Raw genomic sequence first — 16,607 nt, forward strand, 5'->3', positions numbered from 1 at the left:
GGTCATTATCCACATTGGAACCAACAACATAGGAAGGGAAAAGGATGAGATTCAGAAGGGAGATTACAGAAAGTTAGGCATAAATTTAAAAAGGAGTCCTCAAGGATAGTAATATCTGGATTACTCCCAGTGCTACGAGCTAGTGAGGGCAGGAATAGGAGGATAGAGCAGATGAACGTATAGCTGAGGAGCTGGTGTATGGGAGAAGGATTCACGTTTTTGGATCATTGGAATCTTTTTTGGGGTAGAAGTGACCTGTACAAGAAGGACGGATTGCACCTACATTGGAAGGGGACTATGCAAGGGGCCTAACAGGGAAGGCAGATGAACTCAGGGCATGATTAGGAGCATGGGACTGGGACATCATAACAATTACAGAAACATGGCTCAGGTATGGGCAGGACTGGCAGCTTAATGTTCCAGGATACAAATGCTACAGGAAGGATAGAATGGCAGGCCAGAGAGGAGGGAGAGTGGCAATTTTGATAAGGGATAGCATTCCAGCTGTGCTGAGGGAGGATATTCCCAGAAATACATCCAGGAAAGTTATTTGGGTGGAACTGAGAAATAAGAAAGGGATGATCACCTTATTAGGATTGTATTATAGACCTCCCAATAGTCAGAGGGAAATTGAGAAACAAACTTGTAAGGAGATCTCAGCTATCTGTAAGAATAATAGGGTAGTTATGGTAGAGGATTTTAACTTTCCAAACATAGATAGGGACTGCCATAGTGTTAAAGGTTTAGATGGAGAGGAATTTCTTATGTGTGTACAAGACAATTTTCTGATTCAGTATGTGGATGCACCTACCTAGAGAAGATGAAAAACTTGACCTACTCTTGGGAAATAAGGCAGGGCAGGTGACTGAGGAGTCAGTGGGGGAGCACTTTGGGGCCAGTGACCATAATTCTATTCGTTTAAAATAGTGATGGAAAAGGATAGACCAGATCTAAAAGATGAAGTTCTAAATTGGAGAAAGGCCAACTTTGACGGTATTAGGCAAGAACTTTCGAAAGCTGATTGGAGGCAGATGTTCGCAAGTAAAGGAACGGCTGGAAAACGGAAAGCCTTCAGGAATGAGATAGCAAGAATCCAGACAAAGTATTTTCCTGTCAGGGTGAAAGGGAAGGCTGGTAGTTATAGGGAATGCTGAATGACTAAAGAAATTGAAGGGTTGGTTAAGAAAAAGAAGGAAGCATATGTCAGGTACAGACAAGATAGATCAAGTGAATCCTTAGAAGAGTAGAAAGGAAGTATGAGTATACTTAAGAGGGAAATCAGGAGGGCAAAATGGGGACATGAGATAGCTTTGGCAAATAGAATTAAGGAGAACCCAAAGGGTTTTTACAAATATGTTAAGGACAAAAGGGTGACCAGGGAGAGAATAGGGCCCCTCAAAGATCAGCAAGGCAGCCTTTGTGTGGAGCCACAGAAAATGGGGGAAGTACTAAATGAATATTTTGCATCAGTGTTTACCGTGGAAAAGGATATGGAAGATATAGACTGTAGAGAAATAGATGGTGACATCTTGCAAAATGTCCAGATTACAGAGGAGGAAGTGCTGGATGTCTTGAAACGTCTTAAAGATGGATAAATCCCCAGGACCTGATCAGGTGGACCCGAGAACGCTGTGGGAAGCTAGAGAAGTGATTTCTGGGCCTCTTGCTGAGATATTTGTATCATCGATAGTCACAGGTGAAGTGCCGGAAGACTGGAGGTTGGCTAACCTGGTGCCACTCTTTCAGAAGGGCGGTAAAGACAAGGCAGGGAACTATAGACCGGTGAGCCTGACTTCAGTGGTGGGCAAGTTGTTGGAGGGAATTCTGAGGGATAGGATGTACATGTATTTGGAAAGGCAAGGACTGATAAGGGATAGTCAACATGGCTTTGTCCATGGGAAATCATGTCTCACAAACTTGATTGAGTTTTTTGAAGAAATAACAAAGAAGATTGATGAGGACAGAGCAGTAGATGTGATCTATATGGACTTCAGTAAGGCATTCGACAAGGTTCCCCAAAGGAGACTGATTAGCAAGGTTAGATCTCATGCAATACAGCCATTTGGATATAGAACTGGCTCAAAGGTAGAAGACAGAGGGTGGTGGTGGAGGGTTGTTTTTCAGACTTGAGGCCTGTGATCAGTGGAGTGCCACAAGGATCGGTGCTGGGTCCTCTACTTTTTGTCATTTGCATAAATGATTTGGATGCGAGCATAAGAGGTATAGTTAGTAAATTTGCAGATGACACCAAAATTGGAAGTGTAGTGGACAGCGAAGAGTGTTATCTCAGATTATAACAGGATCTGGACCAGATGGGCCAATGGGCTGAGAAGTGGCAGATGGTGTTTAATTTAAATAAATGCGAGGTGCTGCATTTTGGGAAAGCAAATCTTAGCAGCACTTATACACTTAATGGTAAAAATCCTAGGGAGTGTTGCTGAACAAAGAGATCTTGGAGTGCAGGTTCATAGCTCCTTGAAAGTGGAGTCACAGGTAGATAGCATAGTGAAGAAGGTGTTTGGTATGCTTTCCTTTACTGGTCAGAATATTGAGTACAGGAGTTGGGAGGTCATGTTGCCGCTGTACAGGACATTGGTTAGGCCACTGTTGGAATACTGCGCGCAATTCTGGTCTCCTTCCTATCGGAAAGATGTTGTGAAACTTGAAAGGTTCAGAAAAAATTTACAAGGATGTTGCCAGGGTTGGAGGATTTGAGCTATAGGGAGAGGCTGAACAGGCTGGGGCTGTTTTCCCTGGAGCGTCGGAAACTGAGGGGGGGGGGGGGGGCGCCTTATAGAGGTTTACAAAATTATGAGGGGCATGGATAGGATAAATAGACAATGTCTTTTCCCTGGGTTCGGAGAGTCCAGAACTATAGGGCATAGGTTTAGGGTGAGAGGGGAAAGATATAAAAGAGACCTAAGGGGCAACCTTTTCACGCAGAGGGTGGTACGTGTATGGAATGAGCAGCCAGAGGATGTGCTGGAGGCTGGTACAATTGCAACATTTAAGAGGCATTTGGATGGGTATATGAATAGGAAGGGTTTGGAGGGATATGGGCTGGGTGCTGGCAGGTGGGACTAGATTGGGTTGGGATATCTGGTTGGCATGGACAGGTTGGACCGAAGGACCTGTTTCCATGCTGTACATCTCTATGGCTCTATGAGTCTAAGTTACGCTGAAGCTCGACAGAGTCCCGGTTAGATCACACTTGGAATATTGTGTTTAGATCTGGTTGCTTCATTATATGAAAGACATAGAAGCTTTAGAGAGGGTGCAGAGGACATTTACCAGGATGCTGCCTGGACTGGAGGGCATGTCTTATGAAGAAAGATTGAGGGAGCTATGGCCTTTATCCTTGGAGCAAAGAAGGATGAGAGGTGACTTGATTGCACACTAGTTGTGTACATGATGATGAGGCAAAGATAGAATGGACAGCCAGAGACTTTTTTCCCAGGCAGAAACGGTTATCACAGGGGGATGGGCATAATTTTAAGGTGATTGGAGGAAGATTTAGGGACGATGTCAGAGATTGGTTCTTTACACAGAGTGGTGGGTGTGTGGGATGCACTGCTGGCAGTGATATTAGACTCAGATACGCTAGGACATTTAAGCGACTTTTGGATAGGCGCATGGATGGTAGTAAAACGAAAGGTATGCAAGTTAGTTTGATCCCAGAGTAGAATAGAAGGTCAGCACAACATCGAGGGCCGAAGGGCTTGTACTGTGCTGTACTGTTCTATGTTCTAAATGTTTGACTACAAATACAACTTATTACCAGTACTATTTTTCATTATTGCAGGCACACAGTGAGATTTAAGTTTGGTTCATATGCCATGAATTGGTTTTTGCGATCTACTGTAAGTATTGAGGATTTAATTTTTATAAATAAACTACTCTCTGAACATTAATCACATCATATTGACACACACAGAATGCAAGTGTTTAATATTTTCCTGCTAATGACAGTATCAAAACTTTAGCGCCATTCAACAGGATTGTGAATCTGATAGGACGAGTGTTACTGTATTTGTGCTAAAGGGTTATTTCACTCACTGAGGCTTCTCGTATTCTTGTGTAGTTGTTGGTCTAAATATATTACAGGCAATGCACTAAAGATAGAAGTCACATGTATCAAAAAGTGACTTAAATTAGGCCCTGCAGTACATAACTCAGAAAATCAGTAGAGGCATCTGCCTTGGAGTTATGGATTGCTCTACAACCTGTATGAATCTGGTGTTACTATGTAAATAAAATAGTTGGCCAAAACCAAAAGATCTGCAGATGCTGTAAATCAGAAATTAAAACAGAAAGCATTGGAAAAGCTCAGGTCTGGCAGCATCTATCGAGAGAAAACTGAGGAAGAATCACACGACCTGAAAATTTGACTCTAATTTCTCTCCACAGATGTTGCTGGACGTGCTGAGCTCTTCCAGCAATTTCAGTTTTTGTTTGTGGCCAAAGTTGTTTGTGTGTGTACCTGGGTCCATGAAGAATCAATTCACTGCCTGTGAAGAAGTTCCATACGAATACCTTGGGCTCAAAAAGTAATCAAGAACATAAGTACTAAGAGCAGGTGGTGGCCATCCGGCCCTTTGAACCCGCTCTGCCATTCAATAAGATCATGGCTAATCTTTTTGTGGACTTATCTCCACTTACCCACGCTCTCACCATTCCCTTAATTCCTTTATTTTTCAAAGACTTATCTACCTTAGCTTTAAAAGTGATTACTGAAGTAGCGTCAACTACTTTCCTGGGCAAGGAATTCCATAAATTAATAACCTCCTGGTGAAAAAGTTCCTTCTCAGTTCAGTTCTAAACCTGCTTCCTCTAATCTTGACGGGACACCCTCTTGTCTTAGTTTCACCTGCCAGTAGAAACATCCTCTCTCTTTCTATTTTATCGATTCACTTTATAATTTTATATGTTTCTATAAGATCCCTCCTAATTTTTCTGAATTCCAATGAATATAATCCCAATCTACTCAGCTTCTCCTCATAAACCAACCCCTTCAACTCTGGAATTAACCTAGTGAACCTCCTCTACACCCCCTCCACTGCCAGTACATCCTTTCTTAAGTAAGGAGACCAAATCTGCACACAGTCCTCCAGGAGTGGCCTCACCAGCACCTTGTACAGCTATAACAATACCTGTCTACTTTTAAACTCAACCCTTTTAGCAACAAAGGACAAAATTCCATTTGCCTTCCTAATTACTTGTATCGGCAGACCAACCTTCTGTGATTCATGCACAAGGACACCCAGGTCCCGTTGCAAATTAGCACACTGCAATCTATTACTCCTACCAAAATGTTTGTCTTCACATTTGCTAACATTGTATTCCATCTGCCAGACCTTTGCCCACTCACTCAATATATCTGTTTCACTGCAAAGTTTCACAGTTCTCTGCACACTGCTCTGCCACTCATCTTAATGTCCTCAGCAAATTTTGCAACCGCACATGTGATTCCTAACTCCAAATCATCTATATAAATTGTAAATAATCGTGGTACCAACACTGATCCCTGAGGCACACCTCTAGTTGCTGATTGCCAGCCAGAAAAGTATTCATTTATCCCCACTCTTTGCTTCATGTCAGTCAACCAATCCTCTATCCACACTCATACTCTACCCCTAACACCATGCATCCTTATCTTATGAAGCAGCCTCTTGTGTGGCACCTTGTTGAAGGCCCTTTGGAAATCTAGTTATACCACATCCACAGGGCCCCCATTATCCACCTTGCTTGAAATGAATTCACAGAATTCCAAAAGATTTGTGAAACATGACCTGCCCTTCATGAACCCATGCTGCATCTGTATAATGGGACAATCTCTTTTGAGATGCCTTGCTATTTCTTCCTTGATAATCGATTCAAGCATCTTCCCCATTACAGAGGTTAAGCTCACTGCTCTATAATTCCCCATCTTTTGTCTACTTCCCTTTTTAAACAGTGGCTTCACATTTGCTATTTTCCATCTGCTGGGACTGCCCCAGAGTCCAGCGAATTTTAGAAAATTATCGCTAGTCCACCTGCCATTTCTCTCGCCATCTCTTTTAGTATCCTTGGATGCATTCTATCAGAGCCAGGAGACTTATCTATCCTTAGCTCCACTAGCTTACCCAACACTAACTCTTCTGTAATAATAATTGTTTCCCGTCCTCACCTACCTTTGTCTCTTTGTCACTTAGTGGCATAAAATAAAACACTCAACTTCTGTAAACTAACCTGACCTGTGTACCAAACAAACTGCAGCCCCATGTCCTATAGATACATAGCTGATCAATCTCTGTTTCTACAACTCCTCTACATTTAATTCCATTCTCTTGCTGAGATATTTGTATCATTGATAGTCACAGGTGAGGTGCCGAAAGACTAGAGGTTGGCTTACGTGGTGCCACTGTTTAAGAAAGTGGTAAGGACAAGCCAGGGAACCATAGACCAGTGAGCCTGACGTCAGTGGTGGGTAAGTTGTTGGAGGGAATCCTGAGGGACAGAATGTACATGTATTTGGAAAGGCAAGGACTGATTTGGGATAGTCAACATGCATGGGAAATCATGTCTCACAAACTAGATTGAGTTTTTCGAAGAAGTAACAAAGAGGATTGATGAGGACAGAGTGGTAGATGTGATCCATATGGACTTCAGTAAGGCGTTCGAAAAGGTTCCCCATGGGAGACAAGTTAGCAAGGTTAGATCTCTCAGAATACAGGGAGAACTTGCCAGTTGGATACAGAACTGGCTCAAAGGTGGAAGACAGAGTTTGGTGGTGGAGGGTTGTTTTTCAGACTGGAGGCCTGTGACCAGTGGAGTACCACACGGATCGGTGCAGGGTCCACTCCTTTTTGTCATTCATATAAATGATTTGGATGTGAGCATTAAAAGCATAGTTAGTAAGTTTGCAGATGACACCCAAATTGGAGGTGTAGTGGACAGTGAAGAGGGTTACCTTAGATTACAACAGGATCTTGATCAGATGGGCCAATGGCAGATGGAATTTAATTCAGATAAATGCGAGGTGCTGCATTTTGGGAAAGTAAATCTCAGCAGGACTTATACACTTAATGGTAAGGTCCTGGAGAGTGTTGCTGAACAGAGACCCTGGAGTGCAAGTTCATAGCCCCTTGAAAGTCGCAGGTAGATAGGATAGTGAAGGCAGGGTTTGGTATGCTTTCCTTTACTGGTCAGAATATTAAGTACAGGGGTTGGGATGTCATGCTATGGCTGTACAGGACATTGGTTAAGCCACTGTTGGAATATTGCGTGCAATTCTGGTATCCTTCCTATTGGAAAAATGTTGTGAAACTTGAAAGGGTTCAGAAAAGATTTACAAGGATGTTGCCAGGTTTGGAGGTTTTGAGTTATAGGAAGAGGCTGAACAGGCTGGGGCTGTTTTCCCTGGAGCGTCAGAGGCTGAGAGGTGACCTCATCAAGGTTTATAAAATTATCAGGGGCATGGATAGGGTAAATAGACAGTCTTTTCCCAGGGGTCAGGGAGTCCAGAACCAGAGAGCATAGGTTTAGGGTGAGAGGGGAAAGATATAAAAGGGGCCTAAGGGGCAACTTTTCCATGCAGAGGGTGGTACGTGTATGGAATGAGCTGCCAGAGGATGTGCTGGAGGCTGGTACAATTGCAACATTTAAGAGGCATTTAGATGGGTATATGAATAGGAAGGGTTTGGAGGGATATGGGCTGGGTGCTGGCAGGTGGGACTAGATTGGTTGGGATATCTGGTTGGCACGGACAGGTTGGACCGAAGCATCGTTTCCATGCTCTCCATCTCTATGAATCATTCCCAAGCATCTTTGTGCAGCTGTTTTTTTAAAAGGATGTTAAACTAATACAACATTGTCCATTACTCAGAACAGAGGCAATTCTGCCATACTTACCTGCAAAACTCAATCGCAGTTTAAAGTAATTCACTAGGTCTTCAACATTGTGGATGTTCCATAGATGCAATTAGTGATTGTCAATGCAAGTTTATTCTTATCGCTATTTCTTAACATGTGAATATCAACTTGATTGTCCAATTAAACCAGTTAAACATATCAACATAACAACCAGTCAAGCAAACAAGTGAAAACTTGATTCTTTTCTCTTTGTGATGTTTCCTTATTTACCATTGATCTCTATGTGTCTTTGAAGGAGTGACAGGCATTCATCCCGAGCCATTTGAGGAGGAAGACCCATAAGCAGTAGATTCACTTGCTCCATTGAGTTTTGCTTCTTTTTGATATAAAACCGTGTTTGGTTCATTTGTCGAACTGAAATCTATATTGCACAAAGACAGCAGGAGATAAGATATGACCATTCAACATATGCAGAGTCGGAGATAACATGAAAGCAAAAATCAAAGACACTACGAAGAACCCAAGTGAATGTTTGCCTGAATTAAGCTCACACAAAACGAGAACTACCTTTATGACAAATCTGGGATATCTACGTAGGGAAGATGATTCATTCATCTTTTCATTATTATGACATGATGACACCTCACAGAGGTAGCATGTTGGAAACCACGCCTTACTATTCCCAGAGTTATCGCAAAAATTATTCAGTTTACCAAAGTATAGATAATCCTCAACATATCTGTCAGACAGACCCAGGGTAACAGAATACACAGACCAGATTTTTGTACTTAACAGGAATTTTTAAAAAATTCATTTGTAGCATGACAGCGTCACTGGCTGACCAGCACTTGTTGCCTGTCCCTAGTTGCCTTTGAAAAGTTGGTGGCTCTTCAACCTCTGCAATCCACCTGTGAGGGTTGACCCACAATGCCAGTGAAGGAATGGCAATATATTTCCAAGGCAGGATGATGAATGGTTTGGAGGGGAACTTGAAGGTAATGGTGTTCTCATTCACCTGCTATCCTAGTCCTTCTAGATGAAGGTAGTCATGGGTTTGGAAGATCCAAGGATCTTTGCTCAATTTCTGCAGTGCATCTTGATTGTACACACTGCTGACACCAAGTGACATTAGTGGAGGGAGTGGGTGCTTGTGGATATGGTGCCAATCAAGTGAGCTGTTTTGTCCTGGATACTGTCAAACTTCTCGAGTGTTGTTGGAGTTGCACCCATCCAGGCAAGTGGGGAGTATTCCATCACACTCCTGACTTGTAAGTGGTGGACAGGCTTTGGGGGGTCAGGAGGTGAGTTACTCACCACAGTATTCCTAGCCTCTGATCTGCTCTTGTAGCTACTAAATTTATACAGCTAGTCCAGTTGAGTTTCCTCAGTGGTAACCTCTCAGATGTTGATAGTGGGGAATTCAATGATGATAATACCATTGAATGTCAAGGGGGTGTGGTTAGATTGTCTATTATTGGTGATGGTCATTGTCTGGCATTTGTGTGACATGTTACTTGCCACTTGTCAGCCCAAGCCTAGATATTGTTCAGATCTTGTTGTATTTGAACATGGACTGTTTCAGTATCTAAGAAGTCATGAATGGTGTTGAACATTGTGCCATCAATGGCAAACATCTCCATTTCTGACCTTATGATGGTGGGAAGGTCATTGATGAAGCAACTGAAAATGGTTGGGCCAAGGACATTACTCTGATGAACACCTGCAGAGATGTTCTGAAGGTGAGATGAGTGACCTCCAACAACCACGACCATCTTCTTATGCACCAGGTATGACTAACCACTGGAGAGTTTGCTTCCTGATTCCCATTGATTCCAGTTTTGCCAGGGCTCCTTGATGCCACATTCAGTCGAACGCAGCCTTGCTATCATGGGCTGTCACTCTCATCTCACCTCTGGAATTCAAACATATGCCCATGTTTGAACCATGGCTTTAATGAGGTCAAGAGCTGAGTCGCCCTGGAGCATCCCAAACTTGGCATCACTGAGCAGGTGCTGCTTGATAGCACTGTTAATGACACCTTCCATCACTTTACTAATGATTGAGAATATATTGACGCAGTAGAAATTGGCTGGGTTGGATTTATTCTATTTTTTTGTGTACGAATATATCTGGGCAATTTTCCACATTGTCAGGTAGATACCGGTATTCTAACTACTGGAACAGCTTGGCTAGGGTAACAGCAAATTCTGGAGCACAAGTCTTCACTACTATTGCTGGAATGTTGAAAGGCCCCATAGTCTTTGAAGCATTCAGCGTCTCCAACAGTTTCTTGATATCACGTGGTATGAATCAAATTGGCTGAAGACTGATATCTTTAATGCTGGGGACCACTGGAGGAGGCCAAGATGAGGATAATTTACTCAGCACTTCTGGCTGAAGATTATTGTGGAAGTTTCAGCCTTATCTTTTGCATTGATGTGTTGGGCTCTGCCATCATTAAGGATGGGGATATTTGTGGAGACTCCTCCAGTGAATTGTTTAATCGTCCATCACCATTCATGATTGGATGTGGCAGGACTTAGATCTGATCTGCTAGTTGTGGGATCGCTTAGCTCTGTCTATCATTTGCTGCTTATGCTGTTTGGCGTGCAAGTAGTCCTGTTTGGTGGCTTCACCAGGTTGACAGCCCGCATCTTCAGGTATGCGTGATGCTGCTCCTGGCATGCCCTCCTGCACTCTCCATTTAATCAGACTTGATGGTAATGGTTGAGTGGGGGATATGCCAGGCCATGCGGTTACAAAGTGTGCTAGAGTGCAATTCTGCTGCTATTGCTAGATCTGTTCAAAGTCTGTCCCATTTACCATGATGATAGTGCCACACAACACAAGATGAGACTTTGTTTTCACTGTGTGGTTATCCTTCTTACTGACACTGTCATACACAGACGCATCTACAGCTGGCAGGTTGATAATGATGAGGTTAAGTATGTTTTTCCCTCACTACATGTTGCAGACCCAGTCTAGCAGTTATGCCCTTTAGGACCTGACCAGTTTGATCAGTTATGCCACTACTGAGCCACTCTTGGTGGTGGATGCTGAAATCCTCCACTCAGAGTACATTCTGAGGAGTACTGATTCATCAGCCAAGACAGCACAATCATAGTAATCAGCAGGTTTCCTTTCTCATGTTGAATTGGAAGCTATGAGGCATCATGAGGCCCAGATTCAATGTTGAGGACTCTCAGGGCAACTCAACCCTGACTGTGTATCACTGTGTTGCCCCCTCTGCTGGGTGTGCCCTGCCATGGGACAGAATATATCCAGAAATGGTGATGATGGTGTCTAGGACATTGCCTGCAAGGTGTGATTCCGTGAGTACGACGTCAGGCTGTTGCTTGACTAGTCTGTGAGACAGCTTTCCCAATTTTAGCCCTAACCCTTAGATGTCAGTGAGGTGGACTTTGCAGGTTTGACAGATGTTTCTGCTTGCCTTTTCTATGTCAGATGATCCACCCAGTTTAATTTCTTTGAAACTTTGTAGCGACTGATACAAATGAATGGCATGCTAGGCCATTTCAGAGGGCAATCGAGAGTCAAGCATATTGTTGTGGGTCTGCAGTTACATACAGATGTCATTAGTGAATCAGATGGGTTGTTCCAACAATCGACAATCTTTCATGGTCATCAATAAATTCTTAATTCCAGATTTTTTTTATTGAATTCAAATCCCACCATCTGCCATGGCAGGATTCGAATCTGAGTCCCCAAATCATTAACTAAATTTCTGGATTAATAGTCTAATGCTAATACCACTAGGCCATTACCTCCCCCTATTAGAAGTAAGTAGATTCTAACTACAGGTAAGCTAAGAACTGTCACCATAAACTCTATTAGTTAAATCTGTAACCACCATCTAAACATTTTTGCCTGCCCCACCTCAGTAATACATGCATACAGACAGGCAAAAAAAGAACAATTGATGTTATGGGTGGAGGGGATAAAAAGAAACTGAGGAAGCAATTCAATTCACTGAAATGACCTTTCAGCTTGCCAGGACTTTCTGATCCGTTGTCTCTTTTCTCCAGGTTCTTTTAATTCCTTTGCAAATGACACAAGTGATTGGTGCAATAACTGCTAAAGGCTCCTGGTTAATTGGTTAAAGAAACAGTTTACAGCAGCTGGTAGGAACAAATAAACTGGTTTTCCTCAGATTTTGGGAATTTTACTGGGGAAAAAAAAAGACATCTGGCCTTCCAGAGGTCCGAAAGCTTCTGTCAGTATTGTATACACCCACAATCTGCTCAACTACCCAGCAGCAAATCAGATAGGTATTATCAGGCTGATGGTCTTTGTCATCCACAACTGGTTACAACTCCAAAACCAATCAGCAACTTTTTGCCAAATGAAACTCACTAGGGCTATAGCCCTTTGTGGCAACCCATCTGTAAAGAGCCTCCTCTCCCACTTGAAAAAAGCAGTTGTAGAAACAGGACTTAGAGTTTCAATAACTGGCGTTTTAAAGTGCAGCAATTCTATCCCTAAACTTTGGCTTTAAGATAATCCTTTTCTGACTTCAGTTCACAATGAAAAACAAAAAACACAGTCTTTACAACTATGTCAAAGCAATCCTCCAGAAGAAAAATGTTTAGCAAATGTTACCATCGCAGCTAAGGTTTTTACTGTGCAATTCAGGTCCCAGAGTGAAGCCTGTTTGACGGATCATACTTTGTTTTAATTTGGTTTTAATGAAGTGTTTCCTTGCTGAAACATAAGCATGCAATGCTGAGTTCTTGTTTTAACAATAAAACAGAAGTCTACGAACAAAAGGAATGAAGATAAAATAGAATAAATCAAATTACCTACTTATAACCCAAATTCAAAGATTTTTCAGTACAGTTGGTTCTGCCATAACACGTGTTTCTTCAGCCAAACTGGTTTTAATGTGATGAAGAATTTAGAACGTTATGTGTAGAATGTGAATTTCCTTTACCTGTATTGGCTATAATGTGTTTCCCGCCCTAGTAGTTTAAATGGCACAGCTATTGCACAAAGAGAACAAAGAACAAAGAAAATTTACAGCCCAGGAACAGGTCCTTCTACCCTCCAAGTCTGAGCCGATCCAAATCTACTGTCTAAACCTGTCACCCAATTCCTAAGCATCTGTATTCCTCTGCTTCCTACCTACCATGCATCTGACCAGATGCATCTTAAATGAATTTACCAATGCGATGATTGCATGTTATATCAGAAACAACTATACACAGTAAAAGTATCATCACATTAAATCCAAAACACTTGTTTAAAAATTAAAAAGAAAAAAAAACAGTTTTCACGTAGGACACAAAATACATTTTGTGTCGTACCCAAATTCACCTTAAGTGGTAACCATTAATCACTTATGACTAGTTTACTGAGTGGAACTACAGATAGCCTCTTCCTGGAGCTATTAGACATGAGCTTAAATGTACTTAACTTTTAGTAACTTGTTCAGAATTTTATCAATACACTTTCAGTCTGGGATTAACACTGACTCTTTAATTCAAAGTAATCTAGTTCCACTATCATCTTCCCTGATCTATCCAGCCATTGTCATGTCAGCACTTCATTGGACAACCCAAAACTTGAAGTAAAACAAAAAAAACTCCCTCTCTAAGCTGGTGTTTTTCTCAAGGTTAAAAACAAACAGTCTCCAGAAATCTCTAATTAATGTTGATTTGGAGGAGCCGGTGTTGGTCTGGGGTGTACAAAGTTAAAAATCATACAACACCAGGGGTTATAGTCCAATAGGTTTATTTGGAAGTATTAGCACTGCTCCTTCATCAGGTGATACTCCAAAATCTAATGCTTCCAAATAAACCTGTTGGACTATGACCTGGTGTTATAATCCTAAAGGTAGGCCTCAAAAATGATTCTTAAAGAAATCACCAGGGCTACAGAAATATTTGAATTGAATTGAATTGAATTTATTGTCATGTGTACCAAGGCACAGCGAAACGCTTTGTCTTGTGAGCAATACAAGCAGATCACATATTAAATACTTAAGTTAATTATTAACTTCAGAGTCACAAAAAACCCAAAGTTACCAGATCTCACAGTTTATATCACACAAATCACAGACTTAGAGATAATAAGGACCGCAGATGCTGGAAATCAAGTGACAATAAAATGTGAGAGCAGGAAGATTGAAGTTTTGGGTCAGGTCCTGATACAAAACATCAACTTTCCTGCTCCTCTGATGCTGTCTGACCTGCTTGCCTTCCCAGCTCCATATTTTATCGACTTGATTTGCAGAGCTGGAATGCAAAACCGCCAACAAATAACTATCCTACTGTAAAGCCAGCCCAATTAAAATTGGTAGAAAGAGAATTGGATGAGGTATACAGCAAACTGATTGCCAAATTGTGATAGCAATTGTCACTCAAATTCCTCAAGCAGCTGACTAAATTACTGAATGTAAATGCATAAGTAGCATGAGAACAGACAAATCATACCACTTCATCCTAACAATCAGCTGCTAACATAGGGCTGGCAGTAAACAATTGGCATTATAAAGAATGTAAGCTTCCTACAGCATGGAGATGGACCCTTGGGCCCAAACACATTCACCCTGACCAAAATGTCCCTCCACACTAACCCCATTTCCCTGCACTTGGCCCATATCCTTCTCACCTTTTCTATCAATGTATTTGACCAAATGCCTTTTAAACATTGCTAATGTACTCACCTCAATCACTTCCGCTGGCAACTCATTTCATATACGTAACACCCTCTGCGTAAAAAAAGGTTGCCCCGCAGGTTCCCATTTACTTTTTCCCCTCTAACTTTAAACTGATGCCCTCCAGTCCTTGAAACCTCAACCCTGGTAAAAAGACTGAGTACATTCACCCTACCATGCCTCTCTTGATCTTATACACCTCTATAAGGTCTCCCCCTCAGTGTCCTCCGCTGTAAAGAAAAAGACCTTACCTTGTCCAACCTCTCACCACTGAAACCACTGAGATTATAAGTTTGCTCGCTGAGCTGAAAGATTTGTTCTCAGATATTTCGTCACCATGCTAGAGAACATTATCATCGAGCCTCTGTTGAGGCACTGGTGTTCTGTGCTGCTTTCTACTTGTGTCTTGGTCTGGTGTGGAGGGTGCTATCACTTCCGGTTCTTTTTCTACGAGGTTGGTAAATGGGGTCCAAATCAACATTTGTTGACGGAGTTTCAGTTTGAACACCAGGCCTCTAGGAATTCCCGTGCATGTCTTTGTTTAGCTTGCCCTAGGATGGATGTATTTTCCCAGTCAAACTGGTGTCCCTCATCGTCTATGTATAGGATAATAGTGATAGTTGGTCATGTCTTTTGGTAGTTAGTTGGTGCTCGTGTATCCTGGTGGTTGGTTTCTTGCCAGTATGACCGATGTGATGTTTGTTGCAGTCCTTGCAGGGTATTTTGTATATATCACCAGGGTACCTGAGCACCAACTAGCCACCAAAAGACACAACCAACTATCACTAATACCCTTACACACAGATGATGAGGGACACCAGTTCAACTGGGACAATACATCCATCCTATGACAGGCTAAACAAAGACATGCACGGAATTCGTGGAGGCCTGGCATTCAAACTGGAATTCCATCAACAAACACATCAAATTGGACCCTATTTACCAACCTCTCAGAAAATACAACCAGAAGTGATAGCACCCTCCACACGAGACCAAGACACAAGTAGATATCACCCACCATAACAGGCCAAGACACACAAACAGAAAGTGGGACAGAACACCAGTGCTTTAATGGATGCTCACTGCTGATGTTACCCAGCAACAAACTTACAACCTGAGCTACAAATCTTCACTAAAATCTCAGACCACTGAGTCCAGGCAACATCATTGTAAATTTCTTCTGCACTCCTTCCAGTTTAATAACACCCTTCCGATAACAAGGTGACTAAAACTGAACACACTATCCCAAGTGCAGCCTCACCAAAGTCCTATATAACTGCAACATAACTTCTCAACTTCTGTAATCAATGCCCTGACTGATGAAGGCCAGTGTGCCAAAAGCCTTCTTCACTGCCCTATCTATCTGTGACTCCACTTTCAGAGAAATGTGAACCTGATCTTCAAGATACCTCTGTTCTACTACACACCTTAAGGCCCTACCATTCACCATAAAACTCCTATCTTGGTTTGACTTTCGAAAATGCAAGACCTCACATTTATCTGTATTAAACGCCATTTGCCTTTACTTGGCCCTCTTCCCCTGCTGATCAAGATTCTGCTGCAATTACTGATAACCTTCCTCAGTGTTCATGATACCATCTATTTTAGTGTCATCAGCAAACTTACTAATCATGCCTTGTACATTCTCATCTAAATCATTGATATATATTAACAAACAGTAATGGATCCAGGACCAATCCCTAAGGCACTCCAATAGTCACAGGCCTCCAGCCCAACAAGCATCCTTCCACGATGACACTCTGCTTCCCAGCAAAAAGCCAATTTTGAATCCAATTTACCAGATCACCCTGGATGCCATGCAATCTAAACTTCCAGAGCAACCTACCATGTGGAACCTTATCAAAGGCTTTACTCAAATCCATATAGACCACTCACTGAGCTGGTTGATTTGTTCTCAGACGTTTTGTCATCATGGGAGGTAACATCATCAGTGAACCTCCAGCGAAGGTACTGATGATGAAATGTCTTAGAACAAATCTCCCATCTCAGTGAGCAAATTTACAACCTGATCCACAACGTTAGCTACAAACCTTCAGAATTTCAAACCATATATACTACA

General features: G+C 42.1%; 1 protein-coding gene across 1 annotated transcript in view; it reads right to left on the minus strand.

Annotated features, from left to right (window-relative positions):
- Positions 1–16,607, minus strand: part of LOC132833437 (diacylglycerol kinase theta) — a 193,401-nt gene that overhangs the window by 68,737 nt on the left and 108,057 nt on the right. Inside the window, exon 13 of the mRNA XM_060851717.1 lies at positions 8,122–8,272. Within this exon, the coding sequence (XP_060707700.1) occupies positions 8,122–8,272 (151 nt within the window). The remainder of the gene's footprint in view (positions 1–8,121; positions 8,273–16,607) is intronic.

Source organism: Hemiscyllium ocellatum, chromosome 36 (assembly GCF_020745735.1).
Source record: "Hemiscyllium ocellatum isolate sHemOce1 chromosome 36, sHemOce1.pat.X.cur, whole genome shotgun sequence".
NCBI classification, from domain to species: domain Eukaryota; kingdom Metazoa; phylum Chordata; class Chondrichthyes; order Orectolobiformes; family Hemiscylliidae; genus Hemiscyllium; species Hemiscyllium ocellatum.